The sequence below is a fragment of the Rhinolophus sinicus genome, linkage group LG02 (assembly GCF_036562045.2).
Source record: "Rhinolophus sinicus isolate RSC01 linkage group LG02, ASM3656204v1, whole genome shotgun sequence".
NCBI lineage: Eukaryota > Metazoa > Chordata > Mammalia > Chiroptera > Rhinolophidae > Rhinolophus > Rhinolophus sinicus.
The window spans coordinates 58265801-58284003 of NC_133752.1; the positions used below are offsets into that span (position 1 = coordinate 58265801).

At 37.5% G+C, this 18203-nt stretch overlaps 1 protein-coding gene across 6 annotated transcripts in view; it reads right to left on the reverse strand.

The window, feature by feature from the left end:
• The window catches only part of SLC4A4 (solute carrier family 4 member 4), a 343152-nt gene that overhangs the window by 110922 nt on the left and 214027 nt on the right, over window positions 1-18203 (reverse strand). For all 6 annotated transcript variants that reach the window (XM_019757100.2, XM_074324475.1, XM_019757101.2 and 3 more), the window contains one exon: window positions 4552-4709. In XM_019757100.2, coding sequence (XP_019612659.2) covers window positions 4552-4709 — 158 coding nt within the window. The remainder of the gene's footprint in view (window positions 1-4551; window positions 4710-18203) is intronic.

Genomic DNA, 18203 nt, shown 5'->3' on the forward strand with positions numbered 1-18203 from the left:
AAATATTTAACCACTAAGACAAATACAAATTAAGAAACACCTATAGTACTAGTCACATTTCCTAATCCTATTTGTCTACCAACGGCCAGCTGTCAGGCAGCACAATAAGGGCACAGTTTTAGGCAAGAGAAAAATTGACACCTGGATCTTTACTTAATACATTTTTTAATAATGGGTTTCCTTTGCCTGCCATTTTTTATTATTTCAATGTATGTAAATATTAGTTTTTCAGTAATACATAATACCTAAAACCTTACCAGAACATTCTTTCTGCTTCTCCCTAGCATCTCCATTATGATTATACATGCATACACATTATGGAAATACATATTTATCAACTCACACAAGTTAATTATCAGGTTGACTATATGGCAACAAAGCCAAACTATTCTCTTGTTGGAAAGTGAATAAAGTAGTGTCAGTCATTAAGAGTCCTTCAATATAAACTTGAGCAGACAGTGGATAACTATTCCCAGAGCTGATAGAATAATGGAGCCTCGAAGTTAAAACCTATGAGATGAGGGCATACATTTTCTATAAATATTTATTTTGGTCTCTGCTAAATGGTACCCAAAGAATGAATGGAAGTAGCAGACCAATGGTAACTATAACATGTATGATAGCAATAAACCCAATATATGAGAATTTATTGTTTCAGTAATTTCAGTAACCTGATGTAAAGGTACAATTCCTCTTTCCTGGGTAAAATGTGTGTGTGTGTGTGTGTGTGTGTGTTTCTTTAATGGGAAGTCATCAAGTGCCAAATAGAAATAACATGTTACATATCAGTTAAAATTTTCACACTATTCCAGTCAGGAATCATTCAGTAAATCCATCTCCTTAAAATGATATAGAGAAGAAAGAAACCCTGGCCATCTATAAATAACAGGAAACATCACTGCAGGTCAAGAACTTCATCTGTAGGAGTGGAGACCCTTAAGAAGCCTCTAATTTGGACTGCATTGTTGAAATGGGGATGAGACATCTGGGAGAAGTAACAACACAGAACAACTCATCAAGTTGAAGTTCCTTCTGTTTGAAACATGTTCTCTCCCCTTTAACCCTCAAAGAAGTGAAAGCTGTTACAACTTTTATGACAGAAGTACATCTTGCCAAACTCAGCTTTTATAATGTACTGAAAACTCTTTTCATGACCCAAGCTGTTTTCTGTCAATGGACAGATGTTATTTTTAACCAGAATCTTTTTTCTTTATTAACAAATTAGAATAAACACATTTGTGTGGCTAGAAGGGCACAGATCATGTTGACAGCTCAGGGAAAAAGTTAATATATGTTACTGCGTTCCTTTTATTCACTCATAACTATAAATAAGTCATAATTACAATTTTTAATAGCACTAGTTGTTTCTAGAATCTTCATGAAGCACTTCTACTCTTGTGAGCTTTTCCATATAACTGATTATGCCCGGGGAGGATGCCTTTAGCATTTTCCACAACAAAAATAAGTGCCAGATGATCTGTGTCCGGAACCAATGGACTATACTCACATTCACAAAATAATTATAGCCAGAAACAGAGCATAATATCAGAAAAAGAGCTAGCTTTCCTAAACCACTCAATCTTTTTAGAAAGGATGTACACCCCCCTCCTTCCTGATATATCACAGCTATTTCTAGAATAAACTCAACATGTACCAATCCTGTACTCCGTTCTCTCAAAACAACAGTGAATCAAATAACCCATTATTCATATTTAGCAGCTTTGGAAAATGTAGCTAAACTGTAGCTTCCACAATAGACTCATGAGGACCACAAACCCACCATAACCAACATTACTTATATAAACAGCAGCTAGCAACTGGATTGTTAGACAAGACAGAGTTGAACGTGCAGGACCTCCATCCCAGTCCCTCTAATAGGATGTTTCATGGTTTGACGATTAAGACAAACTACTTCTTTTAGGCAAATCGTCATTTATAACATAAAATATATATTAACTTACAGTGAAACTAAAGAGGTAAACATTCTAATGTTTTAGAGGGCTAGAACTCACTGAATAACTATTTGCCTTAGATGTAAAAATCAAGGTCAAAAAAGGACAGACAGATCTGAGACTTTTATTATTCTTCATGGGAAAACCCTAAAGTATATTATTCCAATCCCGTCTAGATATCACCTTAGATTCTCCCTAAAAGCCTGGCATCAATGTCAGAAATCTGCAGTTCTATTTCTAGCACTGATTACGACTCTTCTTTTTGCCTCCATCTCTCAACTATAAATTGGGAATAATAACATTTATCCCCTACATAGCTCATAAGTAGGAGTTAGTGGCAGCCTCTATGGACAGATAAAGAGAACAGCAAGCAAAGTGTGTGCAAGATGCTAGGAAAATCATAAACATATCCTACCAAGCGACCAAAGATCAAAAAACAGAGTTTGATTGCTTTCACATGGATGGCAAGAAGGTCCCCGAAGTAGGTAACATCCCCACAGTTGATAATAGTCCAGCTATGAGCAGAATGCTAAAATAGATCAACCGAATAACAGAATGAATAAACTTGTGAATACCCAAGGGGAGCGCCTAGAACTACACATCCTGAAAGGTACACAGCAGTAATACCTTTGAATAATAATAATAGTAATAACAACAACAAGCATGAGAGCATAACCTCCCTCATCTTCAAAAGGAAAACCAGTCACTACAAGATGTTCACAGAGCAGACTTTTCAGGTCTCCCCGCAGTACCAGAGGAGCGTGCGTGTTCCAGCCCATCACCGAGGGCAGAGACACGCCTTCACCGTGACCACCACATTCCTTGTGGGATTTCCTTTATTGGATTTCACAGGATGCAGCCAGTGTAAATGGCCCCACATTACTCATACACAAAAAAAGCTAATAAGGCTCCCTGCTCAGCGATTACAGCTTGCACTGGTTCAGAGGACAGCAAACGGATGAAACTATTTCCTGGAAAAATGTTAACATGCTAGGATATATTGTTCAGATTATTGCCCAGAAAGTTTTATGACATTATTGAATTACATTCCCTTGAATTGCTGGGCTCCTTTTGTTAATTCCAATGATGCTGTATTTCACCTCTAGACTAGCGCCACGCTCCAGTACAGAAGAAAAGAATGAGACGGGCAGAAGTATATGATAAGAGGGACACAAAAATGGTCATAACTTGCTACTCAAAAAACTCATACTATTGTGACATAAAAAGCCTTCGAAAGTGTTTTTTATTTGTAGCTTCTAAAGAAAAATAATAACAAACATGAAAAAGCAAGAGCAATTTAACACTTCTTGCAATTTTTTTTTTCTTTCAAGCATAGTGAAGTTAGTCCAAAGAGAGAAATAAAACCTTAGGGACACAAAAGCTGGACTTGAGCCATGAGCTGCATCAGCTAGCTGTTCGCCAGGTGATGGCTCAGACAGAACTTGAAGGCTCCACTGGCATGTTTTCAAGAAAAATGCTAAGTTACAGAAAACACAAATCATGACAATCCCATCACTTGAATAAACTGTGATCATATCTTTTCCTCTGCTATTTGTCCAATGACTGCTTAATGATGACAAGTCTCATTCCTCTTTGAAGTGTCTAAGTAATATAAAAGTGAGGAAAAAATACCTGTATGATCAGAAAGAATTTTCAGTAATCTATGAATTGGGAGACCATAAGGAAATGTTACCCTAATTTTCCTAATTTGGCTCAAAACAAACCTTGAGCCCTTGGTCATTGTGACTTAATCATGCTCACTGGGTATTCATAGCCCTTCCTGCTCACCTGGGGAAACCTAAAAAAGAGAAAAGCCACCTGTTTTTGCTCTGGAACCCATAAAAAAGCAGCGCGCACACACACACACACACACACACACACACACACACACACCTCCTATTCATATGATAATTTTCTGATATCAACTTGAAGATTACAAGCATCTCTTTAAACTCTTCTGCAAAAGTTTGAGGGAAGCCTTAATTTCTATTCACCTATTGCATTCTGTGAGTCAAGCTTCCTAACTCCACTGAACACAGTTGCAGAGGAAGGTAAACAGGATTAATCTGAAGTATACTGAATACACGATTATAGTAACAGTAATATTCTTCCTTTCAAAATAAAAATATATGCGTAACAGTAAAGTATGCAAATTTAAGGGTACAGCTTTATTATTTTTATATGTGTGTGTATACACACATACAACCAATTTTCTGATAAAACAGAGCAAATAGAAGCAACTCTGACTCTGAACCAATTACCATCTATATGACCTTGGACAAGTTACTTAAACTCTCAGACTCAGTTTCTTCATCTGTAAAATCTGTATACTTATATTTATACATAAAAGACTATTACTGAAGATTAAATAAACTAATCCATAAGAAGGAAGAAACTACTACATAGCCCAAGAAATTATTTAAATTGTTATTATTACCACTATACAAGTGTCAAGTAATGTGATAGCATGAAAATCAGATTAAAACTTTCCAATATGCTTGCTCTGGATGTATCTTCAGTCTGTTGATTCTGTACCTGGAGGAGAAGAGACTTCCCTATAACCACACTGTAGACCTCAGCAGGTCAGGGAGCAGCTTACCTCGTGGGCACAGGGACCTCAGTCAGGGCACCCAGCATGACCGCCTGCTGTAGCCGAACAAAGGCGATGAAAGGCGTATCCAAGAAGTCCACCTCCCCGACAAGCACATTGGAGGCTTCTGCGTCACGGGGCAGTTTTTTCATGAACTTGTTCTTCAGCTGCATGGGAAGAGTAAGAAAAAAAAAAAAAAAGTAAAAAGAAAGAAAGAAAAAGAAAAAGGAAAGAACCACAACTTATTTCCAGAGAAGGGAACAAGAAGAAACACTCCATATATCACTTAAGAGAATTCCTTTATATGAGTTTACACACAACAGGCCCTAGTTATACCCATTTTTCTACTATGTTTAACCATTCTATTATCATAAACATTTCTCTGTACTTTGAATTAAACAAATATCGAGGGTATAATCACATGGTGTACATATAAAACAACGTTTACATATAAAACAATTCATTTATTGATTCATTCACTCAACAAACATGTGTTGAGAGCCTATCAGATCTACTGATCTGAGCCCTATAAATACAGGGAAGGATTCATTAATTACCCGTCCTCCTTGGGCTCATATTACAGCAGGGGAGAAACAAAATACAGTTTCAAGTAGTGGTAAGTAGTAAGAGAAAAAAAGTAAAACTGTTAAGAGGGTACTCTTACGAGGGGAGGTCAGGGATGGCCTCTGAAGAATAAATTTGACACTGGAGTGAGAGTACAAGCCATGCAAAGATCTGGGTAAAGAACATTCTGGGCAAAGAGAACAGCAAGTGCAAAGCCTCTGAAATGGGAAAGCTTGGCAGTTAGAGGAATAAGAAGAAGATATGTGTGATGCCACCTGAAGGAACAATGGAGAAAAAAACAACAGCAAATCAAGTTGCATAAGTAAGGGGTTGGGAGGTGGGGGACCAGCTGGTAAGGGCTTTAAAGGCCATAATAAGGAGTTCTGTATGTTTTAGGTGGGATTTGCTTACTAAAAGTCCAAGTGAAAAGGTGGAGTAGAAAGACATGAATTTAAGATCTATCACCAGGTAAACAATATTTAAAACCACGGGACAGGATGACACAAGCTTGGGTGTGAGTGAAGATAGAGAAGAGGGGTAAGATCTAAACCCTGGGCCACTCTACCATTTACAGGAATGGGAGGAGCTATTGGCAGAGGACGCTGGAAAAGAGCAGCCAGAGAGATAGGAGGAAAACCAGCACTTCACAACAGTCAGATGAAGAAAGGGCTCAATAAGGGAAGTGTCTCAGCTGAGTCGAAGGCTGCTGTAAGCTCAAATAAGGCGAGAACTAAGAACGGACCAATGAATTTGCCAAAATGGCGGTGCTGGGTGATCTTGACAAGAGCTGTTACAGTGGATACCAGGGTGCCCAGTAAAGAATGAGAGGTGAAGAAATGGAGACGGCGGGTTAAGATGATTATTTTGAGAAATGCTACTACCAAGGCAAGCCAAGAAATAGGCAGGTGGGTGGAGGAAGGCATATAATAGGGGATTTTTTTAAAGTGGGAAATATGATAACACTTTGGAATGCTAAGGAGAATGGTCTAATTGAGACAGATATTTGCTGCAAGAGAGAGAGGGGATAACTTCAAAAGCCACTCAAGCAACCTTGAACTATTGAGAAGAGACTATATCCACATCACAAGTAGAGGGACCAGCACCAGATAGGCACACAGGGAGCGAGCGCATCAGTCCTAACGAGGAGAAGCGGCTATATGGGTACCCATGGGGGTCATCGGGAGATTTGGTGGGTGAAGATGAGGGCTTCCGAGGATGCACATTTTTGCAGTGAAATTCACGTGAGCTGATGGTGAGGAGGAGGGGGAGGTATGCGGGAGTTTGAGGACAGTGGTAAAGGTGTAAAGTGGTTTTCTTGGAGAGTGAACATTACTTAACACAGTCACTTTGACAGCTTATCTTGTAGGTGTTATTCCTTACTTTCCCCTCTCTCCCCAACCCCACTTAGAACAGGCTTGTTTAAGCATCCTTTAGTGAGTGGGAAATGCCTCCCCAGCCCAAGGAAAACATTTCAACAATCATGGAAGGATAGAGATAAGAATTTTGCAGGACCATATGAAAAGGAGACTTTTAATATACAGTTATCATCAATATAAATGTCTTTCCCCTCAAGTCAGAAGTTACCAGTGTACTGGGTATTTTGTGCCACGAATTGTCACTTAGATGGGAAGTGGCAGGCATGGCCCAATTTTCCCCATTAATAAAAAGGTGATTAGTAACTTTTTATTTTTCATTTCCATTTAAAGAGTTCTCAATTAGAGAAAATAAGTGTCAAAAGAATTAATCCTTAAAACTTCATCACCCTCAGTAGCATTTTTATGGGATTTTTGTCTTTAATTTTGTACTTCATGTAAGAAGAAAGTAGTCAGGCAAGAAAAAAAGAAGAAAAAAAAATGAGGAAGTTAGGGCTGATAATTTAGTGGAAACCAAAATTTTTTTAAAAAGACAAAATATATATTTTTAGATGTTAGAAACATGACTACTTCTAAGAAGTACGATTTTTCCAAAGTTTATACCATTAATCCTCCAAGAATGCTAATATTTAAAAAAAAGTCTGTTTACATTCTACAGATATGAAAAGAGTCATCGTGAGAGGGGTTCTAAAAACATCAAATTGCCAAAACTGTTATTATGGTCGTAAGAAGTTACAGTAATAAACTGTTCTCTAAAACACAGAACATATAGACTGTGGGATGTGGCCAAGTGGCCCAAATGCATAACAAAATATCACTGCTAGAGTAACCATCCTCAGACTCTTTCCAGAGAATTCCCATTACCAACACTGGGCTCTATAATAATCCCATTTTACTTCCCATTCTCTCCAGCACTCTTTACTCTAATTAGGCAGATCCTCTGATCATAATCCACTTCTGTTTGATGTACTTGGAGTCCCATAGTCATTATCAAAAACTGTCCTTTCCTCATTTTTACTTTTGCTAAACATCCTTCGAGCTCAGCTTAAGCCTTTCTACCATCTCAGCCCACTTCTTTGGGAACTCCAGGAGCGGTCCTTTTCTAAATCACATTTTTGTCCATGTTTAAATCCCCCCCCCCCCCAGTTTCTTGAGGGTTAAAAAACAGTGTATCCTTTATTGTACTGATCACCTACTTTGCACATAATTCAGCTGTATTAAATATTTTGAATGAAAGAAATGAACTCTGTGGCACTAAAAATCAGACCAAAAGACCCTCAAATACCCAGGAAAGTTAGCGAGGTTTTCAAAGCTTATTCTAGAACTTACTATATCTGCACCTGTCACTAAGCAACTACCTGACTCACAACACATGCAGAATATCCCAGTCGATTATATATTTCCACAAAATGTTTTCCTAGTACTGTGGTACCTTTATGGAGATTCATGTACCATCTTGGAAAATGAGGGTTATATTTTTAAAAGACAAAGGAAATAAACCGTATTCTATATGCTCTGGAGATAAGTATAATAGTTGCAAAGATATGTTCCTTTAGATCAGCATATTTCAAACTGCGCTTGTGGAATACACATGTTCTTAGAAAAATTAATGGCTAGTCTAAAATAAAACTGAGTGGTGCCTGAGGTGCCCCAGAACTCAGTCCTTGGCTGGTGCTACACCCACTCTCTCGGGGTCTCATTGAGTCCTGTGTCTTTCTTTACATACCATCTATATGCTGATGACTCACAACTGTCTATCTTTAGCCAGGACCTCTCTCCTGAACCCCAGACTTACAGCGTCTCTACTTGGATGTCTAACAGGTATTTCAAACCTCACAGGTCCAACACTGAGCATCCCTGACAGTCCCTTCAAACTGGCTCTTCCTGCAATCTTCCTCATCAGGGTAATGGCAACTCCAATCTTCCATCTCTCAAGCCAAAACCTTGCTGTCGTCTTCAGCACTCCTCTTTCTCTCATTTCCCCTGTCCATTCTATCAGCAAATCCTGTTGGATCTATATTCAAAGTATATCCAGAATCTGACCATTTCTAACCAACTTCACTGCCATGATCCCCGTCCATGTTATGATCATTTCTCTTCTAGATTATGGCTTTGGCCACCTGGCTGGATTATCTGCTTCTGCCCTTGCCCCCTGTCTATTCACCAAAGCAGCCAGAAGTCAAATCAGTAGTCAGATCATGTCTTTCCTCTGCTCAAAACCCTCTATTGGCCCCCATTTCACTAAGAGGGAAGTCAATGTCTTTATGACAAGCCAGAACCCCAGCATTACCTGGCTTTCCATCAACTCCCTGACCTTATTTCCTATTGCTCTCTCCTATGCTTGTCCATACCTGCCACTCCAGTCTTCATGACCTCCCTCAAACACGCCAGGCACCCTGGTTCTTCAGGGCCTTTACACCTGCTATTGCCGCTGAGTGGAATGTCTGCACAGCACCATCCCTCACCTCCTTTTCTTTCAGATCTTTATTTAAAAGTCACCTTCTTACCAGTGAGTCTTTCCCTGGCCACTCCTTCTGCATACAGATTCTTCTCACTCCCCTGTCCTGTTTTATTTTTTTCTTCTTTGGACTTAACACACCTAAACATGTTTTACTTATTTAGTTTCTGCCTCCCCACTAGGATGTATGCTCCCTGAAGGTAGGAATATCCATCTATTTTGTTGAGTGTTATATCACCTCATGCCTAGAAGAGTGTCTGAGAAGAAAGATTTAATAAGTATTTGTTGAGTGATAGTTACGATTTCTGCCCTTCCCAACAAGCTTTCCTAATTCCTCTCTTACAGTCATAGATTCTGGACATTCCACCACCACCCAAACCACTTAAGTGGACAAAAACCCTAGATATGGGCAATCTTAGTGAACTCCATGCCTGAGAATAATGATTAGTCCAAAGGATGGACGCATGACCCAAGTAGGGACCAAACCCATTTGGAAAATCAACATTGGAATATGTTAAAATCATTTTCTGTTTCACCTGAGGTTACTCCCCTCCATGTTGAAAGGGGCTGTCCACACTAGGAGAGAATGAGGTCAGCACCAAAAGTGAAACAAAGCAGGAGAGAAAAATGGATGACAAGAGTGGTTGCTTAGTCCACAGTCCCAGGCCCTGTACCTTCTCCATGCTGTGAAACTCATCAAGAATTCTTAGCAATTAGATAAGCCAGAAAATTCCATTTGGAGCTTTAATTAATTTGAGGTGATTTCGGTCTACTGCAGAATCCAGACCCTTCACAAAAGTGTATTTGTCAAATAAATTTGAGGAATTTCAGGTTAAATAAAATATGTATTATACTACAGACTCTCTCAGAACCTTGAATATGCCTGTATGCCTAGGACTGCTTATCTCCCAGGAGATAAATAAAACACATTATGGTATGAAAACGCAATAGAAAATGCTGCATTGGATAGAAATTGACTCATCTCCCATTTAATTCCACTTTCAACTCCATTTAATTCTCTTCAAACTTTACGGATGCCTACAGTGTCAAGGCCTGGTAGTGGGCGCTGTAGAGAACGGACAAACCCAATTCTCCTGAAGTTTACAGTCCAATGGAGAGAAGCAAATATAGCAATAGCTACAATGAAAGAAGAAAACATAAATACCATATGAAAAGTACATTGTGCAATGGGAGGGCACAAAGTAAGCAATCACACCTGGCAACAGAGTTCAAGGAAGAATCTCCTCTGAATCAACGTTTAAAGATCTCTCTCATAAAAGTGGGCTCGTCTAATACTAATTCATATATGTTATCTCTTTCAACTACCTCAATAATATCTGATAAAGAAAAAAGTAATGACTGAAGTATGAAGACCAATTCTGGCTTACACAATAAACTATAAACAATAATAAAATACTAAGAAAAAATTGTAAACATTAAACAAAAAGGTGAAGAATAACCCAGGAATTACAAAGAACAATAAAAGATAATGAAAGCAAGAACAGAATCTAGGCCTTCCAAATCAGGTTGAAAATCACCCAATAAACTCATCCAGATTGAATTCCAAAGATAAAATTTGGTATTCCTTTGTTATAGATCATTAGTTGAGTCTCCAGGAGGACACCCAGCCTGAATTTTATGCAGGGTCAACTAAGATAATACACACACAGTGAGAACAAATTCCCTGAGCCAACCTAGATTTCAAAGAAATGGATTTTAAATGGTTGCTCTGTGGAGCTACAATTGGTAAGAGATACTGTGACTAGGTCAGCAATTTTGTGCCTTTTTGTCTTTACCCAGTTAACACCACCAACTCTGTGAATCCAGATGTGTACACTACAGGTTCCTTTTTTACTACTAGCCTGTATTCTTTCTTGTATTCCTGTATTCTAGAGTAAGATCTTGCTATAATTATGCAGATGTATACAGCTTGCCCTCTGCCACAAATGTTTACTTCTTAACCTCCTTTACTTTTGGAGTGGTTTTCTAACAACCCAGTGAACACAGTATTACCATACCAAGAAACTAGAGCATATGAATGGGTAAACCAGGACCCATTGACTGATTATAAAAGATAGCTTACTTGGGATGACAGCTCTGTGTGCTGATGGAAAAGTTACTCATACACCAGTGATATGCATCACATACAACTAATTGAAAAAGTCGATCTTCCTTACTCCACTCAGGTCTTAGATTCTCTTGCCCTCTTCTATGAAAGAAGTTTGCATATTTTAGGGTATCTCTATGGGACCTATCACAATGGAACTGCTAACCAATGTTAATAGCCATTTACTGAGATAACCAATTGAGTAACACTATGACCTTCTAGCTTCATTACCATCACCGTCAGACCTACAGCATCACATGGTAAGTAGGTCCAGCTCATCACATTAGTCCTCAGACACTAGACAAGTATTTAAACCCCGCCTCCTTTTCTCTGCCATTATTGGCACATGCTAAAATAAGTGCATCTATAATAACGTGCCATTTATAACCTGGACAACTTATGGTTTGTCATTTGAACCTGATTTATATTAGGTGATCCTATAGGCTGTCCTTACCACAAGTATGTCTTAAAAATCATCTAAACTTGAGTATACTTTCTCATTATTTTTACAAAGCTTACATCTACTGCTATCCCATTCCATACCTTCTTCTTTTCCATAAGAATGATTTTACTCTTCCAATCTGTACTAGTTCTCAGTTCACCCTGATTAATGCCTCATGCCCACAGTCTAACATCTAGTTGTTTTCCTGAGCAAAGAGCTTATTCCTGGCTTTCTCATTGGTGCTCTTTCCTCTCCTCTTTTCTTCTTCTTAGCTTATTTTCTCTTCTTCCTTTTTACTTTGCCCCTTCTATTCTCTTCGGAAATCACCAGCTCTTACTTTTTCCCAAAAAACTCATCAGGTAAGCTCATAATCATTCTAGGTGACTCTAGTACTATGTCCTTCCACTGCGAAGATACTTCTGTTAACAGTAATGCGGGGTCTTACCAGTTTGCTTACGGCAGTCCCAGTTTACCCCATGGTCCTGGTATAATTATTAATATTACCTTCTTTCATACTCAAAAGTATCTTGGACTATGAAAAAATTATATGGTCACCTTACTTATTAATCTCACTGAGGTTGACTCTCGAGCCGTGCCTAAGATATGGTGTTGAAGAATAATTACATGCTGTGGAAGCTTAAGAGTCAAGGAACTCAAAGAATGAAGGAAAGCCTAGGTCAAGCAGCATCTTAGTAAATTATTTATGTTCTCTGAGTATGATTTTTTTCATTTACTATAGGCAAACAATATTGACTGTTAGGATAGGAAAAAAAGTGTTCTCTCACTCAACATGAGTGAGATGCTTCTGCCTCTGCCCATTCTCTTTCTCTACACTTTAGGAAAAGTGGCCAATTTGATGAATTGAAGTTTGGCAAATTCATTGGGACTTTTTTCTAATGCAAGGGCACAGTGCCTTGAGGACAAGAAATAAGCTATTTTATCTTACAGCAAGACAAGTGAATGGAAAAAAGAGACCTGACATCTTCATTCAAATGGTTGGTTAGATAAGTTGACAGTCTGTTCCATAGGCTCAACTATATTTCTCTATCATGACACATAACTCTTAGGTCTATGAATTCCAAAGTTTAGATTCTGCGTGGGTGGTTATAGGCCTGGAGCTGTGTATTTGGTGAATTAAGAATTTCCAACCTAAATAATGTCTCTAAGAGACTTCACTTCCAGCTATGGTAAACTAGCTTGCAGAACGCCAATGCTTCCTGAAAGAAAAATTGAAAAACTGGATCTTTATAATGTGTTTAAAAGAATCAGAAAGTTACTACGACATTAAAAACTTGAGGAGACAATATCCCTGAAGAAGGGAACTGCATAGAAGAGAGGCAACATTCAGCTGGTTTTCTTATAAAGGCATTTGATGATTCCTAAGTAGCTGCAGATACTTAGAAATTGAGCTGATCCTTCAGCACACTCAGAATGACAGGCAGACATGCCAGTCAGCCAGTTGGGACCCATCATGGACAAGGTGTGAGGCATAGGGCAAAATAGGAATGGCCCAATGCACATAAAGACTGAAACCCAGCTTCCAATCAGCTCATTTCCAGACTAAATATTAAGGTGACCTGCCCCTAGCCTACATATCATCCAAAAGCGAAAGAAATAATCTCAGCAGAAAGATAATATCATCAAAAGTATCAAATTATCTCTACTATGTATATATTTTATCTGACATTCAATCAGAAATTGCTAGGCATCCTTGTAGGCATGATCAAATGACTGTGACCCAAGAGGAAACACACACACACACACACACACACACACACAAACAGAAACTAAAACAAACTTAAAGCAGAGCTACATATTGCAATTATGACATTGACTTCTAATTAACATAATTTTAAAAATATTTATGACAAAATGGAGAATTTCAGCAGAATCTATTTTAAAAATAGCGATTAAAATATGTATCATTGATTTGTTAAAGTCAATATAAAATGTTGACTTGTTCAAGTCAATAATACGAAAATATGACATATCAAAATTTGTGGAATGCAGCTAAACATATGCACTGAGTAAAATGCACGGCTTTAAGTGCAAATATTGCAAAAGAAGAAAAGCTGATGTTCACGGAACTAAACATATATCTCAAAAAGTAAAAATAAAATAGCAAATGAAACTCAAAGAAGGTACAAAGAAGAAAATAAAAATAAGAGAAGAAAGCATGACATAGAAAACAAATATACTATGCTGGTCATGTTCTATTTCATAATCTGAGTGACAATTACACAGGTGTGTTCACATTGTAAAAAAGTAGATTAATGTTTTATATACCTGTGTATAGATAAATCACACACCTATGTTTTACTTTAATAAAACAATTACACTACAATGAGATTCTTATCACATAAACTGTTATTACTTTGCAAATCTGGCTTACATGTAGTGCTTCCTTGGCAGAAAACCCATAAAGAATATCAAGGAAAGTGAAAAACTAAAACCATATTCCATAGCCATAAGTCATTCTTTAAAAACTTTTGTAAAGATTAGAAGAGATAAGATGTAAAATGCCTAGCAAGATACAAAAAAATGTGGGGCTCACTTCTGCCTTCTTCTTTTTAGTTTCTCCCACACAGAGAGTAAACCTCCCCACTGTCTTCTTTCTTCCTCAGTGCATATTGGGGAGACCATCTGAATGTGCTCTGTCTGAAGTGACGTACTCCTGCCTTTATCTTCTAATGGTATACAAACCCTAATATCATACTACTCAACATAAATATAATATATAGTAAAGTATACTTTCTGCAAGTTAAAATTAGCCTCCAACGGGACTGGGATAAAGCAGCAGGCCACCAAAAGTAGCCTTGTGAAAACTAATCCCAGGGATAATTTTGAAATAGATTTGACCTACCAAGAACTACGTATGTGTACTTATTTGGAGCAGACCTACAGTCTCAAACTCTGGGGATCCTGGAGTATGATAGCTGGAGACCAGTTCATTGCCTACAAATGGCTTCTATGCTTAATTGACGACTGTCCCTATCTCTCATCCTCTCCCCACTTTCCAGCAGCTCTCTCAACTGATCTGTACAAAGGACTGATCTAAACTAATTAAATTCTAAGTCAATTAGCCTACACCACATACAGGGAAAATAGTTCTTCTCACTGAAAGCTCTGTTCCAGACTTTCTTTATAATAAGGAGTTCCCAGTACAAGACCAGGCCTCAATCTTTAGTTCCAAGTACAAGGAGCTTGTTTTGCTTCTAGGTTCTTTACAGCTATCGGGGTGCGAGGCTCTTTCTACTTTACCAGAGATCTGCTTTGGGTTTAGCAGCCAAAGCCTCAGCCAGTAATAAAGGGTTCCTTGGCCTTTGATTCTCTGTGTACACATTTCCTCTGATGATCTTCTAGAGAGAGTGTTGGGTAGAAGACAGGGTTTAGGTGTTCCTGAATAGCCTGGACAAACACCATCGTAAACATACCCCAGGATTCCATTCCTAAATCTTACTTCACTATAAATTATATAATTGCCAAATTAGGAAATCACAGAAGGGAAAAGACAAGAATAGCTGCTTTATAACTTAACCAGGTATTGCTTTTAATACCAAGACCGGAAAAGAAAAATTATCTTAAAACTTTTCTATTAAATAAGGATATTCTTTATACATCCCTTAAGCTAGTTTGTGGGATAGGACTTTTTTGGTGTGACAGAGAGAACGACTAGAATAATTATTATAAACATGTTTTGTTTTGAATGGAAACTCTGATCGCCCTTTAGGATATCTTCAAACTGTGATTTAGAAGAATATTTCCAATGGCTAAATTTATAAACCACTGGCCCAGTGTCTAAGAAGCCTAAAAAGACGCAATTGCTTGTTCATCTACAGAATCCAAAATTTAGACAATCACTTATAATGTTATTAGTACTGAACATCTATGATATGGTCTGAGATTTCCAGAGTGCATGAAATACGACAGAGTGCAATCAAATTCATTAAATGAGACAAGATGCCAAAAGGCTCTGTGGCTGCATGTTTTTACTTTTTGAACACTCTCCTATTTTTGTTTATTCCATTTAAAAAAAATACAAAATGAAACCAGTTCCCTGAGGGTGAAAATTTGATTTTCTAATTTCTCCTTCCAAATATAAACATCTCACCACCATTAATGCAAATGATTCTGCAAAGCAGCACATTTACAAATGGCTATTAAACTAAATATAACATTAAGTACAATCCATCAGTTCTGAATTCCTAAATAGGATGAAATTTCAAGTACTGACCTAGTTTAAAAATCAACTTGTCAAAATCTCTAGTCACATTTTCTGTTTTTTATCATTAAAAAATAATATTGTTAGTGTTTACTGCTAGTTACAGTTTTTAAAACTTTCACATTTACTATCTTAATTGAATTCTTACAGCAAGCTTATGATAAATATATTTTTAAACCATCTTACAGATCAGAGAAACTAAAGTTCAAAAAGTTTAAGGAATTTCAGAGGCTCCTATGGCTAAACAGCCAGGCCAGGATGGTAATTCTAATTTTTAATGCTCTGTCCACTTCACTATACTGTGAAACTCTGATATTCCTGATGAATATGTTTTACTACCTAAAGCGTAGAAAATATTGTTTTGAAATTTCTGAACCTTTTGTACAGCAAACCAGTGTTAAGCATCTAAAGTAGTTTAGGCTCCGTACAGAAAACAACAAAAGAACAAGACAAACAACTAAAAGAACAACAACTCATAGATATAGACAATAGTTTAGGGGTTACCAGAGAGCAAGGGGATGGAGGGAGCGGGGCTCTAGAAGAGGGTAAATGGGGTCTAATATATGGTGATGGAAAGAGAACTGACTGGGTGGTGAACACACAATGTGAGACATATATAATGTATTACAGAATTGTACACCTGAAATCTATGTAACTTTACTAACAATTGCCGCCCCAATAAACTTTAATTTAAAGAAAAAAAATTAATGACTATATTTTAAAGTGTTTAACAGTACTTAATTACAAAAACCAAAAAAAAAAAAAGAAAAAAAGAAAGAAAGAAAGAAAAGAAAAAGAAAAACTATGGGATGGGGGGCAGGAAAGCCGAAAACCCAAATAAAGAGAATGGCATTTTAAAAAGTATTTAAAGAAAATCAAGAACCTGTAAACTCTAGGTGCTAGTTAAGTTAGGTAATATTTCAAGAGTTATTTTCCCTCTTTCATTGTTATGTCATGAATTCACCATATGTAAAGGCAGGTCTCCTGCCCCATGCGTCAAGGAAAGAGAGTTGAAATAATCTATATAGTGGGAAATGCCCTCCAACTGGTTTCTCCTTAAATGCTAGCTATACACTTATGCCTCTGAACTCTAGCCAAGAATTACAGGAAAGGTAAGCCAGACAACTCTGATTCCCCCAACTTTCCTGATTTTATTCTATCACAGGACTTTAGCCTTCCCTCTGAAATTATACCTATCACAATGCATTCATTAATTGACTTGGCTGTGACTCTCATTACACTATAAGTATGTTTTAAAAGGATTCTAAATTACCCTATAAAAAGAAACGACGTATTATTCAACTTTGTTTCTCCAGTGCCTTATAAAGGCACCGCCTCGCAGGAAGTGTTCACTAAACGCTTGTTAAATGCATGGAATCCATGTGATCACTCCTGTGTCCATGGTAGCCTTACGTTCTGCATAAATACAAGCAAGGACACTGAAAGCTCCAAGAAAGGAGCGACATTTGGTGGTAGCAAACTTGAGAAAGGTCTCTGGTGAGAAGAATAGAGCCTTTACTGGTTCCAAAACCTAGGAACATAGGTCAGTGAAAAATGTAGGGTTGCTTGGTAGTTACCATTCACTGTTGTTTAAAAATTCCTGAAGTGCCTTAAAGTAGTACCCTTCTCCAGGATTTATCCATGAGATTTTGAAAGGGGGTCCTGCTTTTAGAGAATAGTTGTATGTTGAATGATTTCCTAATTTAAGACTTTGAATCTCTCATCAGAAAAATGGCACTCTAAAGGCATTATTGTCACCAAGAGGCACAAAAGCCCTCAACAATAATTAAAAATTTTTTTTCTTTGATTGATATAGTTTGGCCTCAAAAACAAAGGGAAAAAAAAAAGATCTCACTCAAACCTTCTGAAACTTACTTTCTTTGCATCTCTCTCTCTCTCCACCTAGCTTTATCTTTTTTTTTTTTTATTTATTGGGGTGACAATTGTTAGTAAAATTACATAGATTTCAGGTGTACAATTCTGTATTGCATCATCTATAAATCCCATTGTGTGTTCACCACCCAGAGTCAGTTCTCCTTCCATCACCATATATTTGATCCAACAATAATTTTAAATTAACACTGATAATGATTACTTACATTTTTTAATCAGTGGTTCCTGGCCAGACAGGAACTCTACACTCATTATCTTATCAAACTCTCACAACATTTCTATAAACTGCTACTATTGTCGTCACTATTTACCCAAGAGGACATGAGATTTAGAGATTACACAAGTTGTCTAAGATCATGAAACTAGGAAAGAAAATTCAAACCAAAGTCTGTCTGTCTCCAGAGATCAGGATTCACCATGCTAAGCTTGGTGGTTGCTCTCCAGTTGATTTAAATTCAAAGAGAAAAAGAGAATGATTTTTAGTGTCATAGTTAGACAGAGTTACAAGTACATCTCAATTCTTCCTTTTTCTAGCTAGTGGACCCTGGGCAAATTACTGCATTTCTTTAAGCTGAATTTCCTCATCTGTAAACTGGGGATAA